Below are 21,731 nucleotides of genomic sequence, written 5' to 3'. Positions count from 1 at the left end.
TTAATATCTATTGTAGGGAGTCTAAAAAGGGAAAGTTTAACATTCCCTGTCCAAAATTCTTTTATAAGCTCTTTTTTTCCCCTTAGTAATTTGCACAAATTTTCGGTACAAGGACAGGTTAGTTTTTCTACCCTTTCTTGGTGCAGGTAGTGATAAATCAAACCCTCCCCTCTTTGGGTCTAGGCTGTCAGAAACAGGATATCCATGTAAACATTTCATTATATAAAAGAAAAAGCAATGATAAGTAAGTAGTGAAAAGGCCAATTTGTTGGGGTCTCACTTATCTGGGTATGGCCTACTGAGTTACTTTTGTGTATCCAAGGCTGCCAGGTGACCAGGTACCTTCCCTCAAGGCTAAAATCTTCTTAAAGAGCATCATCATAAATCGAGAGAGAGGAAAATTTCCAGTTGGCTGCTCTAAAAAATCTGGCTGCCATACGAATGAATTGGCATAATTTATGCTGCTGACTATTAAAGGGGTGTTCCACTCAAACATAACTTTTGATATGTTGCTGCCCATGGTGAGGCTAACAATTCCTTCCATACTTGTTATTATCTATTCAGTCTCCTTCCCCTAGTTTTGAGCTTCTGCTTACTGCTGAAGACACAAAAACCTCAACTTATTGCCCATTGATTTCTTGTGCTATTCACACATTCCATTTCCGTGAAACACACAGATCAAATCGAAACATTTTTATTTTTAATTTTTTTATACCAGTTTAACATTTTTGCAAATGCAGATGCTCTGCGAATGCAATTACGGATCATTGTTCACTGAAAGGCCATGTTCAAACATGTTGGGTCAAAGAACGGCCAGTGTTTCTAAAGATCATCCCGTACTGCAGCCGGATGATCTTCATTTCTGGTAAATTCGGATGCGCCCACATCCCAATTCACCGCTGCACACAATGGAGCGTGCGGCGAAGCTACTGGGAACTGACATGTCTCTGCGGCCACTATTCAATGAATAGCGGCCACAGAAAACTGTCAATTTTTTGTGCAGCCAGACGGAATCCCAGCCGGAGCATATACTATGTGTATACGCTCCGGATGGGATTCCATTCATTCAAATACAATGTATGTTTAGCATAAATCACGGCAGTTGTAGCAAATTGCAACAATGGCCATGATTTATGCTAAACGTACGTTTGAGTAAAGCCTTATGTCTGTCTTCCACCATAAAAAAAAAATAAATAATGAAAATAGTTAATATGTGTGTCATAATAATCAAAAGTGTGATATGATCGGCGCTCGAAACCGGACTAAATACTAAAAAATAACTTGACACACTATAAAAATTGTTGTGACCCGAGGTTTTCAGCTGTATCATCTGTATGTGATAAATACAGGAGGCTGTTCACAAAGATCCTTTGCTTAGGTGCGGTGACTTGTTCCTCTTTATCTGCATCCAATGCTGGCTAGCTTCACAGCACGGCGACTGACACTCGCTTTCAGGCAGATCAGTTAAAAGACAGCATCTGTGTGATCCCTTTCTTTTGCTGACACTTTTCTAACTGGCATCAATAACTAAGATTCCTTAAAAGAGAACTTCTGTTCTTGACAAAAATTATTTTATTAATGTCTACTTGACAGTCACCTTTGAAAGGATGACGGCTGATGAGAGGCAACGGTGACTAGAAGCCATGATATTAACCCCGTCAGTAAGTGTGTTTTCTAATGATATAATAAAATAGAAAGTCTTGGATTGCTTGACGTAAGTGTTCCCGCACACCCTTTCTCTTCCCACTAGCCTGTTCTCGCTTTACACCACATGTCATAATGGAGCACAGACACCATCGGTGTAACCACATATTTTTATGTTACCTATATAACTACAAATTTGATTTAGACTCAAAATATTATGCCCCTGGGACTCCGGAGATATTGGCTTGTAGCACCTTGTTAAAAGCCATTAGGTTTATTTATTATATATGTTAATGTTGACTTTAGCCAAGTCACGATAATTACTGTCATAACTCATTCATTGCAGCAAGCTAAGGGAATTCTGAAAGGCGCTTCATTTGCCTATGTATATAATCAACACTACTGGGTGTGTAGATAGACAGTGTAGCTATATAATGTCAGCAAGTTCCCAGGATATCATAATATATGTGACATAAACATGAGCACCAAAAGCGCAGCTACATATAGCACTATACACTAAAAACACTAGAAAAAGGCCACCAATATAAGACTGTGGGGGCCTGACCTCGACAATCGGCTGTTTGGGGGAGATGGGGGGGGGGGGATTTCTGCCCATCCTACAGCCGTACCATCATTGGCAGCGGTGTTGTTCCCTTCAGATGAACTGCTTTTTCAAATGGGTGACAGTAAAATAAGCGGAACTTCTCCAAGTTAGCAAAAAATACTGCAATGCCCATGTACATGATTGGGGTTTTGACAGCAAAAGGCAGCCATGAAGTTGCAACATACCATAACAGTGGTAAAACATTACAAAACACAACATTAGGACCTCCTGCACATGTCCGTGGTCATTTTTATATTCAGGTGATCAGGAAGCTTAAGGAAATGGTCAGTAATTCCTGATCGTAAAAACTTGAGAATAAAAAAAAGCCATACTTACCTGCTGCTTGTTCCTCCCGATTCCTGCTCACTCTGCAAGTGCTTAAGTGACATCACTTGTAATCCGTAGCACTGGGGGGGGGGGGAGCAGCCTTTTACAGCCAGAAGAGTGATTGATAGGGCCTGGAGCAAATGGCTCAGTGCTCCGACAAATGTAGCGCTGCGTTTAAATGTATGCACTCCTGGTAAGAAACATATACACTTAAAGGGCACTTGGTCTTGGTGTCAACCCACAAATTCTCTGAATGACACTGAATAATTGAATATTGTTAGAAAGTATGTGTACCCTGACCCTAGAGGCATCTGTAGCTTCCAACAAGATAAGAAAAGGACATTTATCACAACTAATGCAAAGGAAAGGTGCAAAGGATTTCTGAAGATAAAAATTTTCTAGCATGAAAACTGCTTCACATTTCTTTTATAAATCTAACTTGATGTGCAAATATTTACTGTAATGGCTTATACGGTGTCAGTCATCCCAAACATCAAAAATATGTTACTTCTGAAAAAATCCATTCATAAAAGAAATCCATAAAAAGGTTAATATAATTAATGGCTGTGATCCATCGTCTGTGATCACGGGGAGCCAGACTTTTCCTATCAACTTACATTTTAATATTTCCATTAACAGATCGCCCACCTTTGAAGAATGAGACGGGGATTCTGACTTCACAATTAGTCTTCATCTGGTTTTCAACTACTTTTCTATCAAATAGCGCCATAAAAAAATAACCTGTAGTTTAACTCACATCTATATTTTTTTTTTCTTTTGCAAATTACCATTTTACTTAACCTCTTAAGGACATATGACGTACCGGTACGTCATATGTCCGCACTTGCACTTCAAAGCGGGGCCGCGCGGCGGCCCCGCTTTGAAGTGCCGCGATCCCGGGTGCCGCGAGTAGCCCGGGACCGCTGCTATTAGCGGGCACGGTCTGATCGCCGTGCCCGCTAATTAGCTAATCGGAGGCAGCTGTCAAAGTTGACAGCTGCCTCCGATTACCGGAGGCAACGTTTCCCTGGGGTCTAGTGGGGGAGATCGCTCCTCCGGGACCTTGTCCCGGAGGAGCGATCTCCGTTACTGATGCCGCCCGGGGACGCGTCCAAGATGGCGCCGTCCTCGGCTCGGCACTCGTTCGTTTTCGGCTGCAGCAGCCGAAAGCAAACGAGTGCCGATCTCATGGATCTCTGCAGCATATCTATGCTGCAGAGATCTCAATGAGAGATCCAAGTGTATATACTAGAAGTCCCCCAGGGGGGCTTCTAGTATATGTGTAAAAAAAAAAAATAAAGTGTTGTTAATAGTAAAAAGCCCCCTCCCCTAATAAAAGTCTGAATCACCCCCCTTTTCCCAGGTTTTAAATAAAAGTAAACAAATAAATAAATAAACATGTTTGGTATCGCCGCGTGCGTAATCGCCCGAACTATTAATTAATCACATTCCTGATCTCGTACGGTAAACGGCGTCAGCGCAAAAAAATCCCAAAGTGCAAAATTGCGCATTTTTGGTCGCATCAAATCCAGAAAAAATGTAATAAAAAGCGATCAAAAAGACGTATATGGGCAATCAAGGTACCGATAGAAAGATCACATCATGGCGCAAAAAATGACACCTCGCACAGCCCCATAGACCAAAGGATAAAAGCGCTATAAGCCTGGGAATGGAGCGATTTTAAGGAACGTATATTGGTTAACAACGGTTTGAATTTTTTACAGGCCATCAGATACAATATAAGTTATACATGTTATATATCGTTTTAATCGTAACAACTTGAGTAACATGCATAACAAGTCAGTTTTACCCCAGGGCGAATGGCGTAAAAACACATTTCCCCCAAATAAAAGAAATGCGTTTTTTTTTTTTCAATTTCACCACACTTTGAATTTTTTTCTGGTTTCGCAGTGTACTTTATGCAAAAATTCAGCCTGTAATTGCAAAGTACAATTAGTGACGCAAAAAATAAGGGGTCATGTGGGTTTCTAGGTGGAAAAATGCAAGTGCTATTACTTTTTAAACACAAGGAGGAAAAACCGAAAACGTAAAAACGAAAATGGGCCACGTCCTTAAAGGGTTAAAGGGGTAGTGCGGCGGTAAGCAATTATTCACTAAATAACACACATTACAAAGTTATACAACTTTGTAATGTATGTTATGTTAGTGAATGGCCCCCTTCCCCGTGTTCCCCCCCCACCCCGGAAGTATAATGCTCTATACTCACCTGATTCGTGTCGACCCCCGTCCGCCATCTTGTAACAATGATGTCATCTTCGGGCAGGCGGCTGAACCGCTCCGACCGTCCCTCGTGCCGGCCGCCCTCTGCAGCATCATCAGCTGCTAAGCCACAATTAGCTGAGCATAACTGTGCTCAGCCAATCGCAGCTGAGCAGCTAATGACGCGACAGAGGGCGGCCGGCACTAAGGACGGTCGGAGCGGTTTGGCTCTGAAGATGACATCATTGTCACAAGATGGCGGACGGGGATCGACACAAATCAGGTGAGTATAGAGCACTACACTTCCGGGTCTAGCGTGGGTGGGGGGAAACACAGGGAAGGGGGTCATTCACTAACATAACATACATTACAAAGTTGTATAACTTTGTAATGTGTGTTATTTAGTAATTAATTTCTGAGCGCCGCACTACCCCTTTAATATATTATAAAATAATATTGAAATCTTGCAGTTTTGATTCTTACCCTTAAGACTTGAAGGGGTGGTCCAGCATGAACTCAGAATCTGTGATTCTGCCAGGGCTGCGGGGAACATAACAGCGCTGTATACTAACTGTCCCACTCCACCGCAGCTGCTGGTTCCAAGGACTCTCGCTCTATGCCACTGTCATCGTTTTCGCAACATCCACTGACATGCCACTCCCACATGAAATGGCTGCTCTGCACAGTGCATAGCACATTATGTTGCAGTCTATGCTGAGTAGTAGATGATGTGAAAATTATCACAGCAGTGGAGAGTGAGAGGCCCAGGAACTGGCAGCTCTGGTGGAGTGGGGCAGGTAAGTATACAGCAATGTTATGTCCCCCCGACTCCCCTTAAGCACCGCAGATTATGAGTTTATGCCGGTTTATGAAGGTTAAAAATGGAAAAGATGGTTATAATGATGCCACTCTTGGCACCCATGAATGCAAGGATTTAAAGCGACTCTGTACCCACAATCTGACCCCCCCAAACCACTTGTATCTTCAGATAGTTGCTTTTAATCCAAGATCTGTTTTGCGGTCCGTTTGGCAGGTGATGCAGTTATTGTCCAAAAAACAACTTTTAAACTTACAATCCCGTGCCCTACGGGAGTATCTGTGCCCTAACTTTGCACCACCCCTCCGTCCCTCCTCCCCACCCTCTTTATCATTAGGAATGCCACTGGCACATTCTCTCCATGCTGAACATTGCACAGGTGCCTTAACGATCTAGCCCATGTGCTGGGCTGACACAGGTGGGGAATAAGAGGCAATTTGCCTGGAGCATTCCTAATGATGTGGAGGGTGGGGAGGAGGGACGGAGAGGTTGTGCCAGCCTAATGCATACACAATCCAGGCCACTCCCGTAGGGCACGGGGCTGCCAGTTTAAAAGTAAATTTTTAGCACAATAACTGCATCACCTGCCAAATGAACTGCAGGACAGATCTTGGATTAAAAGCAGCTATCCGAAGATACAAGTGGTTTGGGGGGATCAGATTGTGGGTACAGAGTCGCTTTAAATGGTTAACACATAGAACTTCTCATTCTCCGTTCTACATGGACATGTACAGTATAATACCCGGTCTATTTATCAGTGATACAAACTGGGAAATGATGAGTCACTAGTAATTACCTCGGCGTGTACACATAACCGTCAGGAAACAATGTGGTTTGGCTGCTGGTTGTAGGAAATCAAAGTGGTACACAAGTTTTATTCTTCATCAGAGCACATCTGCTACTCAGGAGGGACACACATTTACTGGGACTAGGCCTCAAATTGTGTCATTGTAAAGATATTATTTATGACTGTGGACCCCCTTCATAATATATAACTGTATGGCCTCTGTGTGCCACCATACAAGCTCTTTTTTTGCTACATGTTAGGTTCACTTTTTGTATGTTCAGGCATTAATATGATGATACTGTAAGCAGAGACAAAAGATTTCAATGATCTTATTAGTAGCACAAAAAGAGTCATTGATGACGATGGACGCCATGTGTCACTAACATCACGTTGTTACCCTAGTATTGTGCTCAAAATGAGGCCTTACTTATAAACACTGAGGCTAGTGTTATATAATGGGTATATTTATCAATAATGTCATAGAAAATGAGGTTCAGTTTGTGCCAGATACAATGAAACCTTGAATTACCAGTAAGGCTGGGTTCACACTGCGTTTTTGCAATCCGTTTCTTACATCCATTTTATGCAAAAAAAAACAGATGAACAAATTGATGTATTTGTAAGCATCCGTTTTGATCCGTTTTTTCATTGATTATAAAAAAAATAAAAAAAAAACAGATTAAAAAGGGATCAAAATGCATTAATTTTTTTAACACAAAAATGTGGTCAACCATATTTTTGTATAAAAAAGGATGCGTTTTGTTAGTTTTTTTCTCCTTTTTTTTAGAATGGAAAGCAATGGAAAAAAACTAATCAAAAAGGATGCGCACAAATGTATGCGTTCTTCCATCCATTTATTTGTCTGTTTTTGATAAAAAAAAAGGGTAAGAAAATTTAGAGTAAAGCCAGCCTAACGTGGTCTGCGAGCATTTTGCAAAAAATAACATTATAACAGGGTAAACTAGCATACCAGGGGATGTAGTCTGCATAGGCGACTAGTAAAATGTGCCTAAAGTGAGCTCCAGAGATCCTACAAATTTATCCTGCCATATCCACAATACTCTGACCCATAAACAGTCCACCTCTACACTACAAGTCTCCCTCACCTTCATGGGACGCTGCAGATCTACTTCTGCTTGGCTGCAATCCGCTGTGCGGGAGGCTGAGAATCAGGAGACCTGCATGGCCGTTGCTTGCATTGGGGTCCCGGACTGTGCACAGAGCACGGGTGTGACGTATAGTCTGGGGCCTCTGTAGAGTGCCATTAGTATTATAATTATTTTTGCATTGTGGAACAAATGGTCTGTGTTTCAATTATTTATTATGGGAAAATTTGCTTTGATATAAGAGTGGTTTGGATTACGAGCACAGATACAGACCAGTAGTACACTGTACACTTTGAATTTTGAAAAACCTGACAGGCCATATTCTGTCCCTTAATGGTCATATTCCTACTTTAGCCTTCAACAAATAAAATCTGCACACTTCTTTATTTTTACATTTTCTTTGCTTTTTAGTGATGATATTATTATTATTATTATTATTATTATTATTCAGGATTTTTTTTTTTACCCTGGTGCATAACGGAAAACATTTCTCTGGATGCAGCACAAAGAGAACAGAAGAGTTTTTTCATATGTCAGAACAAGGAACGTGGTGTATGAAAGGCTCAGAGAAGAAAGTAATGTATTCAGTAAAAGCTGCTGAGTACTATGGCTGCTTTCTGTACGGTGAGGCTAATGACAGCCTGGCACACACAAGCACGGGGAAGTGTAAACTAGAGTGTCTGGAAGGTGGTCATCGGGTGCATCATTTTATATCTTTATAACAGATCTTTCAGCTGATAAAATGGGAATTTATAGAATGACCAGTCACATGAAACAACCATGTAACTTGGCCGGAAATATTTAATTACAGTGGTGCCTTGGATTATGAGCATAATTTGTTCTGGGACTGCGCTTGTAATCCAAATCCACTCCTAAACCAAAGCAAAACTTCCCATAAGAAATCATTGAAATGCAGATAATTGGTCCCACACCTCAAAAATAATGATTTATTATTCTGAATAACATGTAAAACAAATGAAACAAACATTTATAAACAGCTGAATATGTGATATTATAAGTTATTTTACAGTGTAACAATCAGCATGTGGAGTATAATGTATAGTAACTGCATAAACCTGAAAACACAGCAGCAGTTTGTAGATACAGGATGGAACTGCAGATCCCTATAATGGCGAGGATGGGAAATACTGTACAAGGGCTAACAGACGCTGCAGAGAGCATGAAAGAGCAGGGCAGATGTGGGCACATAATGCAGCGCTCTCTGTCTGGGTAGAGAGGGGTTACAGCTATGGAGAGATTACTCCACAGTCCTGTCCTCTGATGTGAGCCCTAGCCTGAAGTTAATCTGTATTTGGAAGGTGAGGGAGACTTCCTGGGTCAGAGTACAGTGCTGTAGACCCCCCTATGCAGACCATGCCCCTCCCCCATTCCCCCTCCCACCCAGTACAGGGAGCTCTTAAACCAAAGCAATGCTTTTAAACCAAGTTACAATTTTGAAAAACTGTGAGCTGTTAAACCAAAACGCTCGTAATCCAAATTACTCTTAATCCAAGGTACCACTGTAATTTCTTAAAAATATCACACACGCTTGAAATGCACGCACCCTTTTCTTCAGAAATATGAATATTTTGTAGTTGAAAAAGGGTCAGAGAACTTTACATGTGAAAAGCAACATCTAAATGGGATTACTGATGTAGTGGTCTCCAAATATATAGTAGTATATAGGAAATGCTATGGTAATGGTAAAAGGGGTGCTGATAAAGCAACCAAGCTTATTGCCCAGGAACATAACACAAAAGCCTTTAACACCTTGCTACATGTGGCATGGCATCAGAGGTCACATGGGCAGATTCTCGCCAGTATTCCCCCAAATTACTCATTCAATTACTTTTTTTTTCTTTTGCTGTATTTTCGTCTACAGTCTTATCTCCCATCCTCATATCTCATCTATTCGGCACCTTCCTCACACTCTTCAGCCCTGAAGCTGCTTCTCATTCAGCTCCCCATCCCCCCCACCCCCCAGCTTCAGGTTTGGTCCCTCTCCTGCCTCCCTCCAGCCTGTATAGCAGGTGGTGGGGGCGCGCTGTCATGCCTCTCAGGCTGGTAAGATTTTAATGAGCTGGGTCACCATGGGATGCCACTTCTTCACAAATAGGAAGTCACAGCCCGTACAGAACCTTCAGCCTGTCATTCTGTGTTCTAGAACACTGAGATAACTGACAGATGGTCTTCAGAAGATGTTCTGCAGCAGATGAATTTCACTGGCCCTACGTTAGCGCATTGTTAAATGTGTGTGCCAGGATGTGTGGGTCTGTAAAATAGAAAACCCTTCATGCTCCTGTTTTACGTCACAGGCTACAAAGGGCTATGTTCAGTTTTAATATGCGGTACGGACATGGCACGTGCAGCTGGCAGAGCTGTCCCGGACAGGATATTTACATCACAATAAAGAAAGCCCAATACTGTTTACTATCCATGTAAATCTATTCTTGTCTTTGTTTCGCCTCTATTCACTACACTTGCTAGTAAATAGTACAATTTTCACAGAAGATGTTAAAGAAGAGGTGTTATAGGACTGTTATTGTACTTCCTTGGTAGAGGTTGGATGCCATGATCAGATAATAGCGAAGCTACAACGTCACCTTTGTCATCCACAGTATGGATGGCTGTGCCGGGTACTATAGCTTATCCATTCATTTGAACAGGCACATTCTATTTGAGCTGAATGGTGGAGGTGATTCTTTCTCCCAGCTTCCCTAGATACATGACTGTCTATGAACGCATGTTCATGTGTTCTTTATGGGGAAGGGTAAACCACAGCCAGACAGCTCTAGCACTATCCCTCCCAGAACAATAGGGTTTAGTAGTTAAAGGGGTTATCCAGTGCTACAAAAACATGGCTACTTTTCCCCATCTCTTGTCTACAGATTGGGTGGGGTTTCATATTCAGTTCCAGTGAAGTAAATAAAGCTTAAAGGGGTTATCCAGCACTACAAAAACATTGCCTTTTTTTCGCCTCTCTTGTCTCTGGATTGGGTGGGGTTTGGAACTCAGTTCCATTGAAGTAAATGGAGCTTAATTGCAAACCACACCTGAACTGGAGACAAGAGAGGGGGAAAAGTGGCCAAGTTTTTGTAGCGCTGGATAACCCCTTTAATTGCAAACTACACCTGAACTGGAGACATAAAATGTATGCCCACCTTGAGGGGTCAGATAGGCTATCACTATTAAAGTTCATAAACCACTCTAAAGGCACCCATACGCATTAGAAAAAAGTGAGCCCAAACCGCTGATTATGGCTGTTCTGGCCTAATGTCCCATGTGTATGGAGCCTTCCTGAGTCTCCTAGACAGATGACGTTCTCAGAGTGATAACACCACCGGAGACTCCATTCTAAACACATGAAGGCTAGGCCATGTTAAGTGTTTAAGTGTCAGGAGCGATAACTGGTCAACATGGATATGGGTACTTTTAAAGGGAATCAGAGAATAGATACATGTCAGAATACAGATGGGCACCAATTTTTATTTTACAAAACAAAGCAATGGTTTATCACAGGCATAGTTTTTATAGTTTTGCCCTTCCAGCTACCTTCTATGCAGTGGATTGCAGTACTGTTTTGTAATTAGGGATGAGCAAACCGGCTGAGGTTCGGGTTCGTATGAACCTGAACTCTCGGCTTCTGATTCCCGCTGTCTGCCCGCTCCGTGGAGAGGGTGGATACAACCTCGAGGACCTCCTGGAAAACTGGGATACAGCCATAGCCATAGGCTGTATCCCAGTTTTCTAGGCGGTCCTCAGGCTGTATCCACCCGCTGCACGGAACGGGCAGACAGCGGGAATCAGAAGCCGAGAGTTCAAGTTCATACGAACCCGAACCTCAGCCGGTTCGCTCATCCCCAGTTGTAATTCCCTTCATGGTGGGTGGAAGACCCATTGTTCAGATGCAAACAGGTAAGGGTGTCTGGCAGCAGCTTACCCCCCTTCCCCCCTCAATTCAGAAAACATGAACGCTTGGCTAAGCCAAGCACTCATATATATATAGAGGGATCAGGGGTAACAGCTGTCAACCAAATGGGCTGGGCTGATGGCTATTGTATTTGTATGACCAGCTTCAGCCATTGCCCTTTAACTGTACATGGTTCCAATTCAACAAATTGTAGTCCTGCTTGTAAAAAAAAAAAAAAAAAAAAAAGTGTATCGAGCACTGTTTTATATAGATGGTCACCTTCTACTTCTCAGCCTGCTCCTGATCTACAGAGTCTCATTGGAGAATGTTCACATGAAAGACATCGGTCTTTATAATATGGGTGCTTTGTTCTAGCCTTGATTTGGTACTATATGGGGTCAAGGGGGTCATTTAGTGGGTTATGATCACATTCTTCTCATGAAATGGCATTAGGACAGCTTATAGATCAGGTCAGATGTAAGATTCTAAATGTTGTTCAGTAGCGAGTCTTAAATATATTGGCTTCAGCATCTCAAAAATTTCACTTTGCAAAATATCCACCTCAGCCAGCAATTTTATTAATACAAGTTTCCCTTTATGAAAACTATTTTCTCAATTGCAGATCTAAATGTTTCCACACTATAATGGAGCCTTGGGGAAATAATGATGATGATGATGGTAATAGTAATAGCGATATAAAATAATGGAGGCCTTATAAGCTGATGCCATCTACTGTTATTCTTTTATATGGAATATATGATATTATCTCAGTTAATAGTGAGCTTGTTGCGTTACTTGTATCATTTTAAAGGGAATCTAGCAGCAGATTAGGAGATATAACCTGCTGATAGATTCTAACAGAGCAGGGGAGGGGGGTAAGGACTTCTTTATGTACAAGTTCGGTGCCCTGGGGGCGGTCCTGTAGCCCTTAGTGAACCGATTTGCCGGCCTGCTGACTCCTGCAGAACACCTCCTTATATTCCTTTAAGCGCTCTGTAGTGATGTCCCTATCTGCTGCTGCTTACTGTAAAGCAAAATGTATAATGACACAATAACACAAAACATAGTGGTACAGATCAACAATACAAACTCACACAGTACCATATACTACTTCTCACATACTACCAGAATAGACATAGGATAAATTTGAAGTCTGAGCAGATATGGAGCGATGAGAAGATGACATTCTTGCTCATAAAAAATAATAGAAAAATAGAAAACAGGCCAATAAATGATATTCTCCGACTTATGCTTTGTTGTGTCCACAGGCCTCACAGTGGAAAATGTGCTGCACAGAATGCAAACTTCTGCACTTTTTTTTTTTCTTACAATAAAAGTCAATGGTCAATGTTAGTCGCTGTATACCTATACAATAGCAAGCACAGTAACTACCCTCGGTGAATACCTTGTCATCAGGGCCTAACATGTATAATATGTTTTGCATACACTGGCCTTTCCTGAACCATTGTAACCTGAAACCACATTGACCGCGCGGGGCCACAGACAGACTGGATCTACAGCACATGTAAATGTCCGGAAGATCTAGTCACTAACCTGGGTACTGAACTAGTTAGACACCTATTACTCTAGTAGAAGCATGGATTGGCTATCTACTATTGCTTCTCTACCGTATAGTACAGTGCTGCCAGGGCTATGTCTAGCACAGCCCAGGGGGTGCAACTTGGGTAGACCTGAAAAATGGGAACCTGGCTACTGGGAAAACTACCTACAGGGATATCTGGCTATTAGAAGCATTATATACAATGGGACTGGCTACTAGAAAACTACCTACAGGGGGACTTGGTGAAACTAAGTATAGGGGGAATTTTGCCAAATTACTTAACTTAGCTAATAGGCGAAATTACATACGGGGGGTACCTGGCTATGGAGGAATTTGCATATGGGGCCCTACTTCATAAAACTACCTACATAGGGAACCTGCCTAATGGAGAAGACTAGCTATCGAAGGGGGGACCTAATCGGGGATATTATCAGGGAAACTATCCACCTACTGGAGTGACCGGCCTACTTAATGGGGGAAGCTCCCCCCCCCCCAATCCACTTACCTACCCACTTTACTGTGCTAGGAACTAAGGTGACGCATTATTACTAGAGATGAGCAAACCTCAGCCATAGCTGTATCCATATTTTCCAGGCGACCCCGGGCGGTATCCCCCTTTGCACAGAGGGGTAAGCCTGAGGAAATAGCTTTGTATGAAGTGAAATGCATCTGGTTCGCTCATCTCTAATGATTACTATTTGGGGCACTATATGTGGAGAAAGGTGAGAAGTGTGCTGAAAAAATGTGAAACCTAAGATGTTTGTCTAGGTATGGCCAAAAGAAATCATCCTGGTGGTCTGGCCCAATTTTAGAAGAAAAGGGAAAGTGAATGACTCCTTTGAGAGAAGATATTACTTGTAAATCACTGGATGTAACTGTACTGTAATCACTTACAGGGTCTTTATATTCTGTAATATAGAAAAAATGGAAATGGATCCCACAGCCCCGATAAAATACAGAAAATTTATTGGAACATAAATAAAAATAACAAAGTGATAAAAATCGTGCCGACGCGTTTCGGGTATAACCCTTAACCATGGCCATACACTGCACAGCTGACCAAAAGAGGCCAAAGCATGGATTAGAACAGGAACCAGGAAATTTAGGCTTTACCCCACCCCAACAACTACAATCCACATCATGTACTGCTGGCAGTTCATGATGGAAATTGTAGTTTATCCGCCTGTGTCTCTCCATGTTGCAGCACTACAACTCATATCATGTACTGCTGAAAGTTCAGCATAGTTTTAGTTGTTCTGCCTGTGTCTCTTCATATTGGAGCACTACAACCCCCATCATGCACTGATGGCAGATCATGATGGGAGTTGTAGTTTTTGCAGTCTGTGTCTCTTCAGGTTGCAGTACTACAACCCCTATCATGTCCTGCTGGCAGTTCATAATAGGAGTTGTAGTTTTTCAAGCTAGAATTTTACACCATGGCCCATGAGAATAAGCATCTGGTAAAAATATTGTCTTAACTTGGTAATAGGCAGGTTTGATTTTTAGATCAAATGTCAGCATTATTTATTTAATTTTATTTTATTATTTATTGGGGGGGGGGGAGGATTTGTTGAGATTTGCCCAGTTGGTTAAACTGCTTTGAGTACTACATGTTCTCTCCTTCTCTTCACCTTTGCCAGGACGAACTGGCAAGGTGGAGGGTTCCATTGTATGTTCTGGCACATTGTCTGAACTATAAAAGAAACTGAGAATGCTCCTGTCCTCTACATCTGTTCTTCCTCTTATATCTAAGAACTGATTTTTTCCCTTTCATCTTATTTATGGCTTATGTTTAGTTGACATTTTAGGGCTTTGGAATATATTACTCTCTATGTTGTGTTCTAATATTACTATGTTTCCATCTTATAATATTTGGGCCAAAATAAAATAAATATTGTAACTTTCTGGACTACTTCTGTTTTCTTAATAAAAATATAAAAAATAAAAGAAATAAAAAGAAATTTGAAAAAAAGTTGGATCAGCATTTAGCTGACAGCAAGAGTATGGAAATACTCAAGGAATCTAAATAAAATCTAAACCTAAAGCTGTTGTCTTGTGAAATGCATATGTATTATATAGCACATAATATTATTATATAATATTTCCTATCATCTAGAGGCAGAAAATTATTTAAAATAAAGAGGAAGATAATAAATATACTGTAGTTCAATTTTTCATAGTGACCCAAACTTGCCACAGCTCACTAAACATATTTCCCTTCCTTGTACCAAACTCATTTAAAGGAGTATTCCAATTTCCAACATTTATACATCTCCATGGAATAAGCCATATATGCCTAATGGGTGGATCCTACCTCTTATGGCATAGGATGAGCCACAAATATTGGAGACTGGAATACCCCTTTAAGGAGACAACCTGTCAAAATAATCTCCTGATGCCATAAACACACATTAGAGAAGTCTGTGGTCTTGGGTCAACATTTATTTCCAGAATGAAAAGGGCACTATAGAGCACTTAAACCCCTTTGGCACCGATCGTAGATTTCTGTTGTTAGAAATCTGACAGAACATTCTACCCAAATGTCAGTTAAATCAATAATAGTTTGTTTGCAGAGTTGTGTCAGAACTAGAAATCTATGCGCAGTACCAAAGGGGTTAACAGCTCAGTAAAGCACTTAGGATTCGTAAATGGGTGCCAGTCCAAACTCAAAGTGTGACCACCTCCTATGCGTCTAGGACAGATACCTGTGCTCATGTGCATGTATTTGCATATGTAATCTTACCAACCACCAATTAGCCATATACCTGGTACGGGTACTCTTTATCTATTATATAGGCTGACATATGATTTATGTTGATGACACTCTTTAGGTTGGGTTCACACTGTGTTTTTACTATCTGTTTTTCTCATCCGTTTTCTTCTCTTCAACTAGAAGAAAAAAACGATGCATTTGTGTGCATCAGTTTTGATCCGTTTTTCCATTGACTTCCATTATTTAAAAAAAAGAAACGATCAAAACAGATCCATTTTTTATGTACCATACACAAAAACGTATTTTTGTGTCCGTAAAAAAAAAGAATCTATTTTCATCCTTTTCTTTTTTTATAATAGAAGTCAATGGAAAAACGGATCAAAACGGATGCATACATTTTTTGAAAAAAAGGGATGAAAAAATGAATAGCAAAAACGCAGTGTGAACCCAGCCTTACACATGTATTTATCTGTAAGGCCAGGTGTACATACTAGGTGCTCTAAAGCAACCACGCTAGGAGACAACTACATTAGATCTTCCATATATCTGGTGTCATGCCCCATTTTTTTCTATGGGGAAATGGATAGGTCACAAAGTGCAATAGATCCAACTTTTTGCACCTGCCGTTCCCAGTTGGACCAGTTGCCGGTCACTGAACATATATGAACATCTGAACTTCCCATGTAAGCCATAACCTTTCCCACAGCTATTCCTAACTCCTGGAGAGCAAACCTACTTAGTTATTCAGTGATAATGGAGAAGCGAATCCATCACACAACTGAGCTTTGGTCTGGGACTGCTGGATGACACCTCCATTGAGAACTGTGAAGATATAGCCATTAGCAGAAAGCTTGAAATCCTATACGTGACCACGTAAACTCATTTCAGGCGGAAATACCCTTTAGCATCACTTTTTGCTATCTACTATCTGTTCCTGGATCCCATATATTTTTCCAATGGAAGTGAAAGGGCCTAGATGACAGCAAAAGATGACAAGCTACGTAAATCACTGCAGCCAATATTCACATCTTGTCCCATGCTGGGCTGTATTTACATTGCCCACCCATCCCATAGGAATCTTATTTAATTGTCTGCATCCAGTTGGTAAAATCATTGAAGAGAAATAGGAATAATTTAGCTGTGATTCCGCCCGTGGTTATATGCACTGTCCTGTGTCATCCAGCAATCTCTGGTCTAGGCCTATGTGGCCTAGTGACAGATGCGGCCTGCTTCCGATGGATGGGATAATATTGCCCTTTATTATATAACTGGTCCCAGCTGTGGGACAAAGAAAATAAAAATATAATTATACAAATAAAAATATATTAATAGCAGAATAGACCTGACAGCAATAAAACTCTGTGATCTTATTCTCTTGTTCATTCTCCAGTTTCCCAGTTAGAGGATGGCTGCATACCTGATCCATCCTTTTTGGTAGGCAGCAGAAATTGGTGTTATTTGTGGCATGCAAGAGTGAATGGGTAGTAGAACATAATAGACACTTTCCAATAATGTAGGATATTTCCATGAGGAAGTTGTTACTGAGAAAGAGAGGCGTAAGAACAAAAGGTCATGCACTGATGCCAGAGGGTGGCAGGCAATAGGGAAATCACAGGAAGATCTACTTCATAGAAGGGAACTGGATTCATGCAGAAGACTCCCAGCAGAACCAGAAGAGACAGGAAAAGAATATAAAGAATACTGCCTATAAATACAGATTAGGACTGAATAACAGCACGCCAGCTATTGCATTTCACTTTATAATATAAGAGACCCCTGTGTCTTGTCCTTTATACATTTCTCTAATATGGGTGACAGCTATTCTAGCCGCCCTTGGGAGTTGTCAGAAAACTTTTATAGTCTCCTGGATTGCAACTCTGCCGGATTCAGTAATAGCCCCCCACCCCACCCCCCAGTACTATGTCTTTTAGGATTTCAATAAAGCTGGGTATGGAAATTGTAATGGCACCCACCTTTACTTACCACAAGCAGAGCTTGACACAGTAATAAAAAGCTAATGGTGCATTTACATCTTTGAAGCCAAAGCCAGGAACAGACTATAAACAGGGAACGAGTCATAAAGGAAAGACTGAGATTTCTCCTCTTTTCAAATCCATTCCTGGCTTTGGCTTCAAAAATCTGTCAGACAAACTCTCTGTGTAAACGCACCATTAAACCTTAACTGAACACTCAATGACTTATTGAACCTAAACATTCACTGTTAGCTATACTATATAGGCATATGCAAAATACAGATCCAGCTACAGTCACTAGGAAGTGCCATGTCCCCCTGTGATGATGTGCCAGCCTCTTATTGGCCCTTGGCATTGAGGTCTTGATGACATTTCCTTCCTGAAAAGTACAGTAAGTAGTACTATTTACATACGTCACATAAAGGCCATGGGTATGGTTACTCCAGCTCCACCAGAAACCCATATAATGATGGCCGATAAACTGAGTATTGTCTAAGGCAATGTTACCCACTCAGGAGCTCCCCAGCTGTTGCAAAATGACAACTCCCAACATGCCCTGAAAGTGTATAATAGGAGCTGTAGTTCTGCAGCAGCTGGAGGGCCACAGGCTGGGGAGTGACAGGTCAATGGCCACAATTACTGATCAGAAACACTAAGGTTCTTCAATAAACTCCAGTGATAGATCCTCTCACACTGTCTGCCTGATCCGCCAACAACATGTTCTTCAACTCGGCTTACAACATATGCACTATAATAGAAAAGTGTATAACCTATTCCATATTCTAGATACATAGTAGCTTTTACCAAGCCTTTGCCTTAATATACTAGAACTGTCTGTGCACATAGCAGGAAAAAAAATACAGTAATAGTATATTCCATATTCAGGGAAAATTAAGGGTGATAATTGTGTTGTAAGCTCTTGTGCACACTTCATTGACACTAATTTTATATGCACTATTGTTATGTACTATCATTTTCTATGTACTAGTAAATAGTCTAATTCTTACTAGGTAAGATACACATAATATACAACTCTATAGAGAACATAGAGAGAATACACATAACATTTTAATTTCTCTAATGTATCAATATCTGTCCACCATCTGCCCACTATCTCTATCTATCTATCTATCTATCTATCTATCTATCTATCTATATCCTATCTATCTATCTATCTATCTATCTATCTATCTATCTATCTATCTCCTATCTATCTCTATCTATCTATCTATCTATCTATCTATCTATCTATCTATCTATATCCTATCTATCTATCTATCTATCTATCTATCTCCTATCTATCTATCTATCTATCATCTATCTATCTATATCCTATCTATCTATCTATCTATCTATCTCCTATCTATCTATTTATATCCTATCTATCTATCTATCTATCTCCTATCTATCTATCTATCTATCTATCTCCTATCTATCTATCTATCTATCTATCTATCTATCTATCTCCTATCTAGCTATCTATCTATCTATCTATCTATCTATCTATCTATCATCTATCTATCTATCTCCTATCTAGCTATCTATCTATCTATCTATCTATCTATTTATATCCTATCTATCTATCTATCTATCTCCTATCTAGCTATCTATCTATCTATCTATCTATCTCCTATCTATCTATCTATCTATCTATCTATCTATCTATTATCTATCTCCTATCTATCTATCTATCTATCTATTATCTATCTATCTCCTATCTATCTATCTATCTATCTATCTATCTATCTATCTATCTATCTATCTATCTCCTATCTATCTATCTATCTATCTATCTATCTATCTCCTATCTATCTATCTATCTCCTATCTATCTATCTATCTATTATCTATCTATCTATCTATCTATCTATCTCCTATCTATCTCCTATCTATCTATCTATCTATCTATCTATCTATCTATCTATCTATAATCTATCTATCTATCTATCAATCATCTTTTCTATCCATCCATCCATCATCCATTCTATCTCTCCATCCATCATCTATCATTCCACTCAGCAGACATTGTTACTTAGTTGCCACTTTTTAGCCAACCTTTGCAGTCTCTCTATCAGCAATAACCATAGTAGAGAAGTGAATGTGCACCTACTTGTGGCTGCCATCTGTGCCCCTGTGGCACGGGGCTGGGCATAGTCCAGGGTGGCAGAGGAGCACATACATGTCTTCTGATGCTAGGCAGCCTGGCTGACTTATTCTAGGGAAGCCGCTTGTCAGAGGTGGAGGCTCACCCCTCCTATCCTCCTCACCCACCACCATCATCATCCTCCTCCATGTGTGTGCCAGTGTGTGCCTGGCTGCTGTCTGACAATGAGCTTTGGGAAAGCCCCCAAATAAAAGGGCCAGCGCCAGTGCTGGCACCGCGCCAGGCTAGAGCCCCCCTGCTCTGGAGCTGCTACGTCACATGATGCCAGGTTATACTCTGCCGGGGAGGGGGCAGTAAAGTGAGTGGGGGCTGGGGGAGCAGTGGAGTCTGTCTATGGAGTCCGGTCATGTCATGACATATTGTGCCTGTGTGACACATTGCAGTATGCCACCACAATGGCCAATGGCACAGGGCAAGAGGAAAACAAAGAGAGGTGCAATGCCCCCTCCCTCTGCGCCCGGGGACATGGAGGGGGCATCCCTGCCAGGGACTGGACGACACTTACCGTGGTCTTGACGGGCACGTAGAGCACCTGCTTGTCCCCCGGGCTGCCCTCCTCCTCGGCCGGGCTGCCCAGCTGGAAGCCCTTAGATTTCACCCAGAATTTGAATTTGGCGTTATCCGTGGAGCTGGACTCGGAGCCGTTGAGCAGCTGAACGATCCGCTCGTATTTCTTACGGGTGACGGTCTTGGTCTTCCCTGAGTCCCCGTAAGTCCTGAGGCACCAGTCCTGGAAGTGTCGGTACATGTCCCGGTCGCTGTCCATGGTGCTGGCACAATGACAGGGTCCCGGAGCAGAGAGGGGGATGTGGAATGGACGTGCTGCTGCTGCTACTGCCGCTGCTGGCTGGGTGGGTGGGGGGAGGGGGCACAGACACAAGTCTCTGATGTTTTTGTTGTCCTCCTACGTGCTCGGCAGGCTGGGCTATCCCAATGCTACCCCCAGAGGGCAGGACCGGGCACGGCTATACCTGCTCCATGGAGAGGCAGCCAACTATCCCAGGATGGCCGCCGCCGTGCACCGCCTGTGTGTCCTGCCGGCTCAGCCTCTCCCTCCCGGATGGATGCGGGATCCTCCTCTCTACTGCTCTGCCTCCGGTGTCCCACACTCGGCGGATGCTGCTGGCATCGAGAAAACTTCCTCTATAGCCCGAGCCTGGCAACTTGTGGGGGCATCAGTGTGCCATCCTGTGCCCGCTGCCCCATCCGCTGGCAGGTGATCCCAGGAGGGGGGATGCTGCTGCTGCTGCTGCTGTGCTAGTTTATTACTGACGCCCACAGGACAGCCCCTGCACCCCGTCTCCTTCTATGGCCCCAATGCTGGCAGGCAGAGCAGGGATCCCCGGAGGGGGCAGAGCTGCACACCGGGTGCCCGGCTCTCCAGCTGGATGTCCCCTATACAAAGAGGGGCAGGACAGTGAGGAGTGCCCCTCTCCTACAGAGCCCTGGATGCCCCCGAGTGAGCGGCAGCTGCCCGGGAGCAGACATCTAGCCCGGACTATTGTCTGCAGCCGTGCTGCCGGGATGCTGCTCCTCTGATGAATGGGATGAGGGGCACGAGCTCCCGGAGACGATCCCGCCGCCGCCGCTGCCTCCGTCTTCTGGCTTCCTGCAGGGATCACAGGATCCTTCACCGCCCCCAGGAAGGAGCTCGTCCCAGCACTGGCAAAATGGCTTATGCCTCCCGCTCCCTGTGCCTGCTCGGTGCTTTATAGGAAGCTCTAGCGACGGCTGGAGCCGGCCCGGGACTGACAGCTCACACTTCTCCTTGTGTTCTTTAAATGGCTGCTTGCTGGTTTGCAGGTGTGCTGCTGCCACCTACTGGACGCTAAGCGCACTGCCGCTGCGTTGAGGACTAATGCCTTTTACAGACACAGCCGGGCAGGGGGATCAATGCGACTGTCGC

General features: G+C 42.4%; 1 protein-coding gene across 4 annotated transcripts in view; it reads right to left on the bottom strand.

Moving 5' to 3' along the window:
- The window catches only part of NOL4 (nucleolar protein 4), a 210,640-nt gene extending 189,127 nt beyond the window's left edge, over window positions 1-21,513 (bottom strand). For all 4 annotated transcript variants that reach the window (XM_069960053.1, XM_069960054.1, XM_069960056.1 and 1 more), the window contains exon 1: window positions 20,331-21,513. In XM_069960053.1, the coding sequence (XP_069816154.1) occupies window positions 20,331-20,591 (261 nt within the window). In that variant the 5' untranslated portion in view covers window positions 20,592-21,513. The remainder of the gene's footprint in view (window positions 1-20,330) is intronic.
- Between the last annotated feature and the right edge of the window lie 218 nt (window positions 21,514-21,731).

This window comes from Dendropsophus ebraccatus, chromosome 2 (assembly GCF_027789765.1).
Source record: "Dendropsophus ebraccatus isolate aDenEbr1 chromosome 2, aDenEbr1.pat, whole genome shotgun sequence".
Classification (NCBI taxonomy): Eukaryota; Metazoa; Chordata; class Amphibia; order Anura; family Hylidae; genus Dendropsophus; species Dendropsophus ebraccatus.
This window is presented reverse-complemented; position numbering and strand designations above follow the sequence as displayed.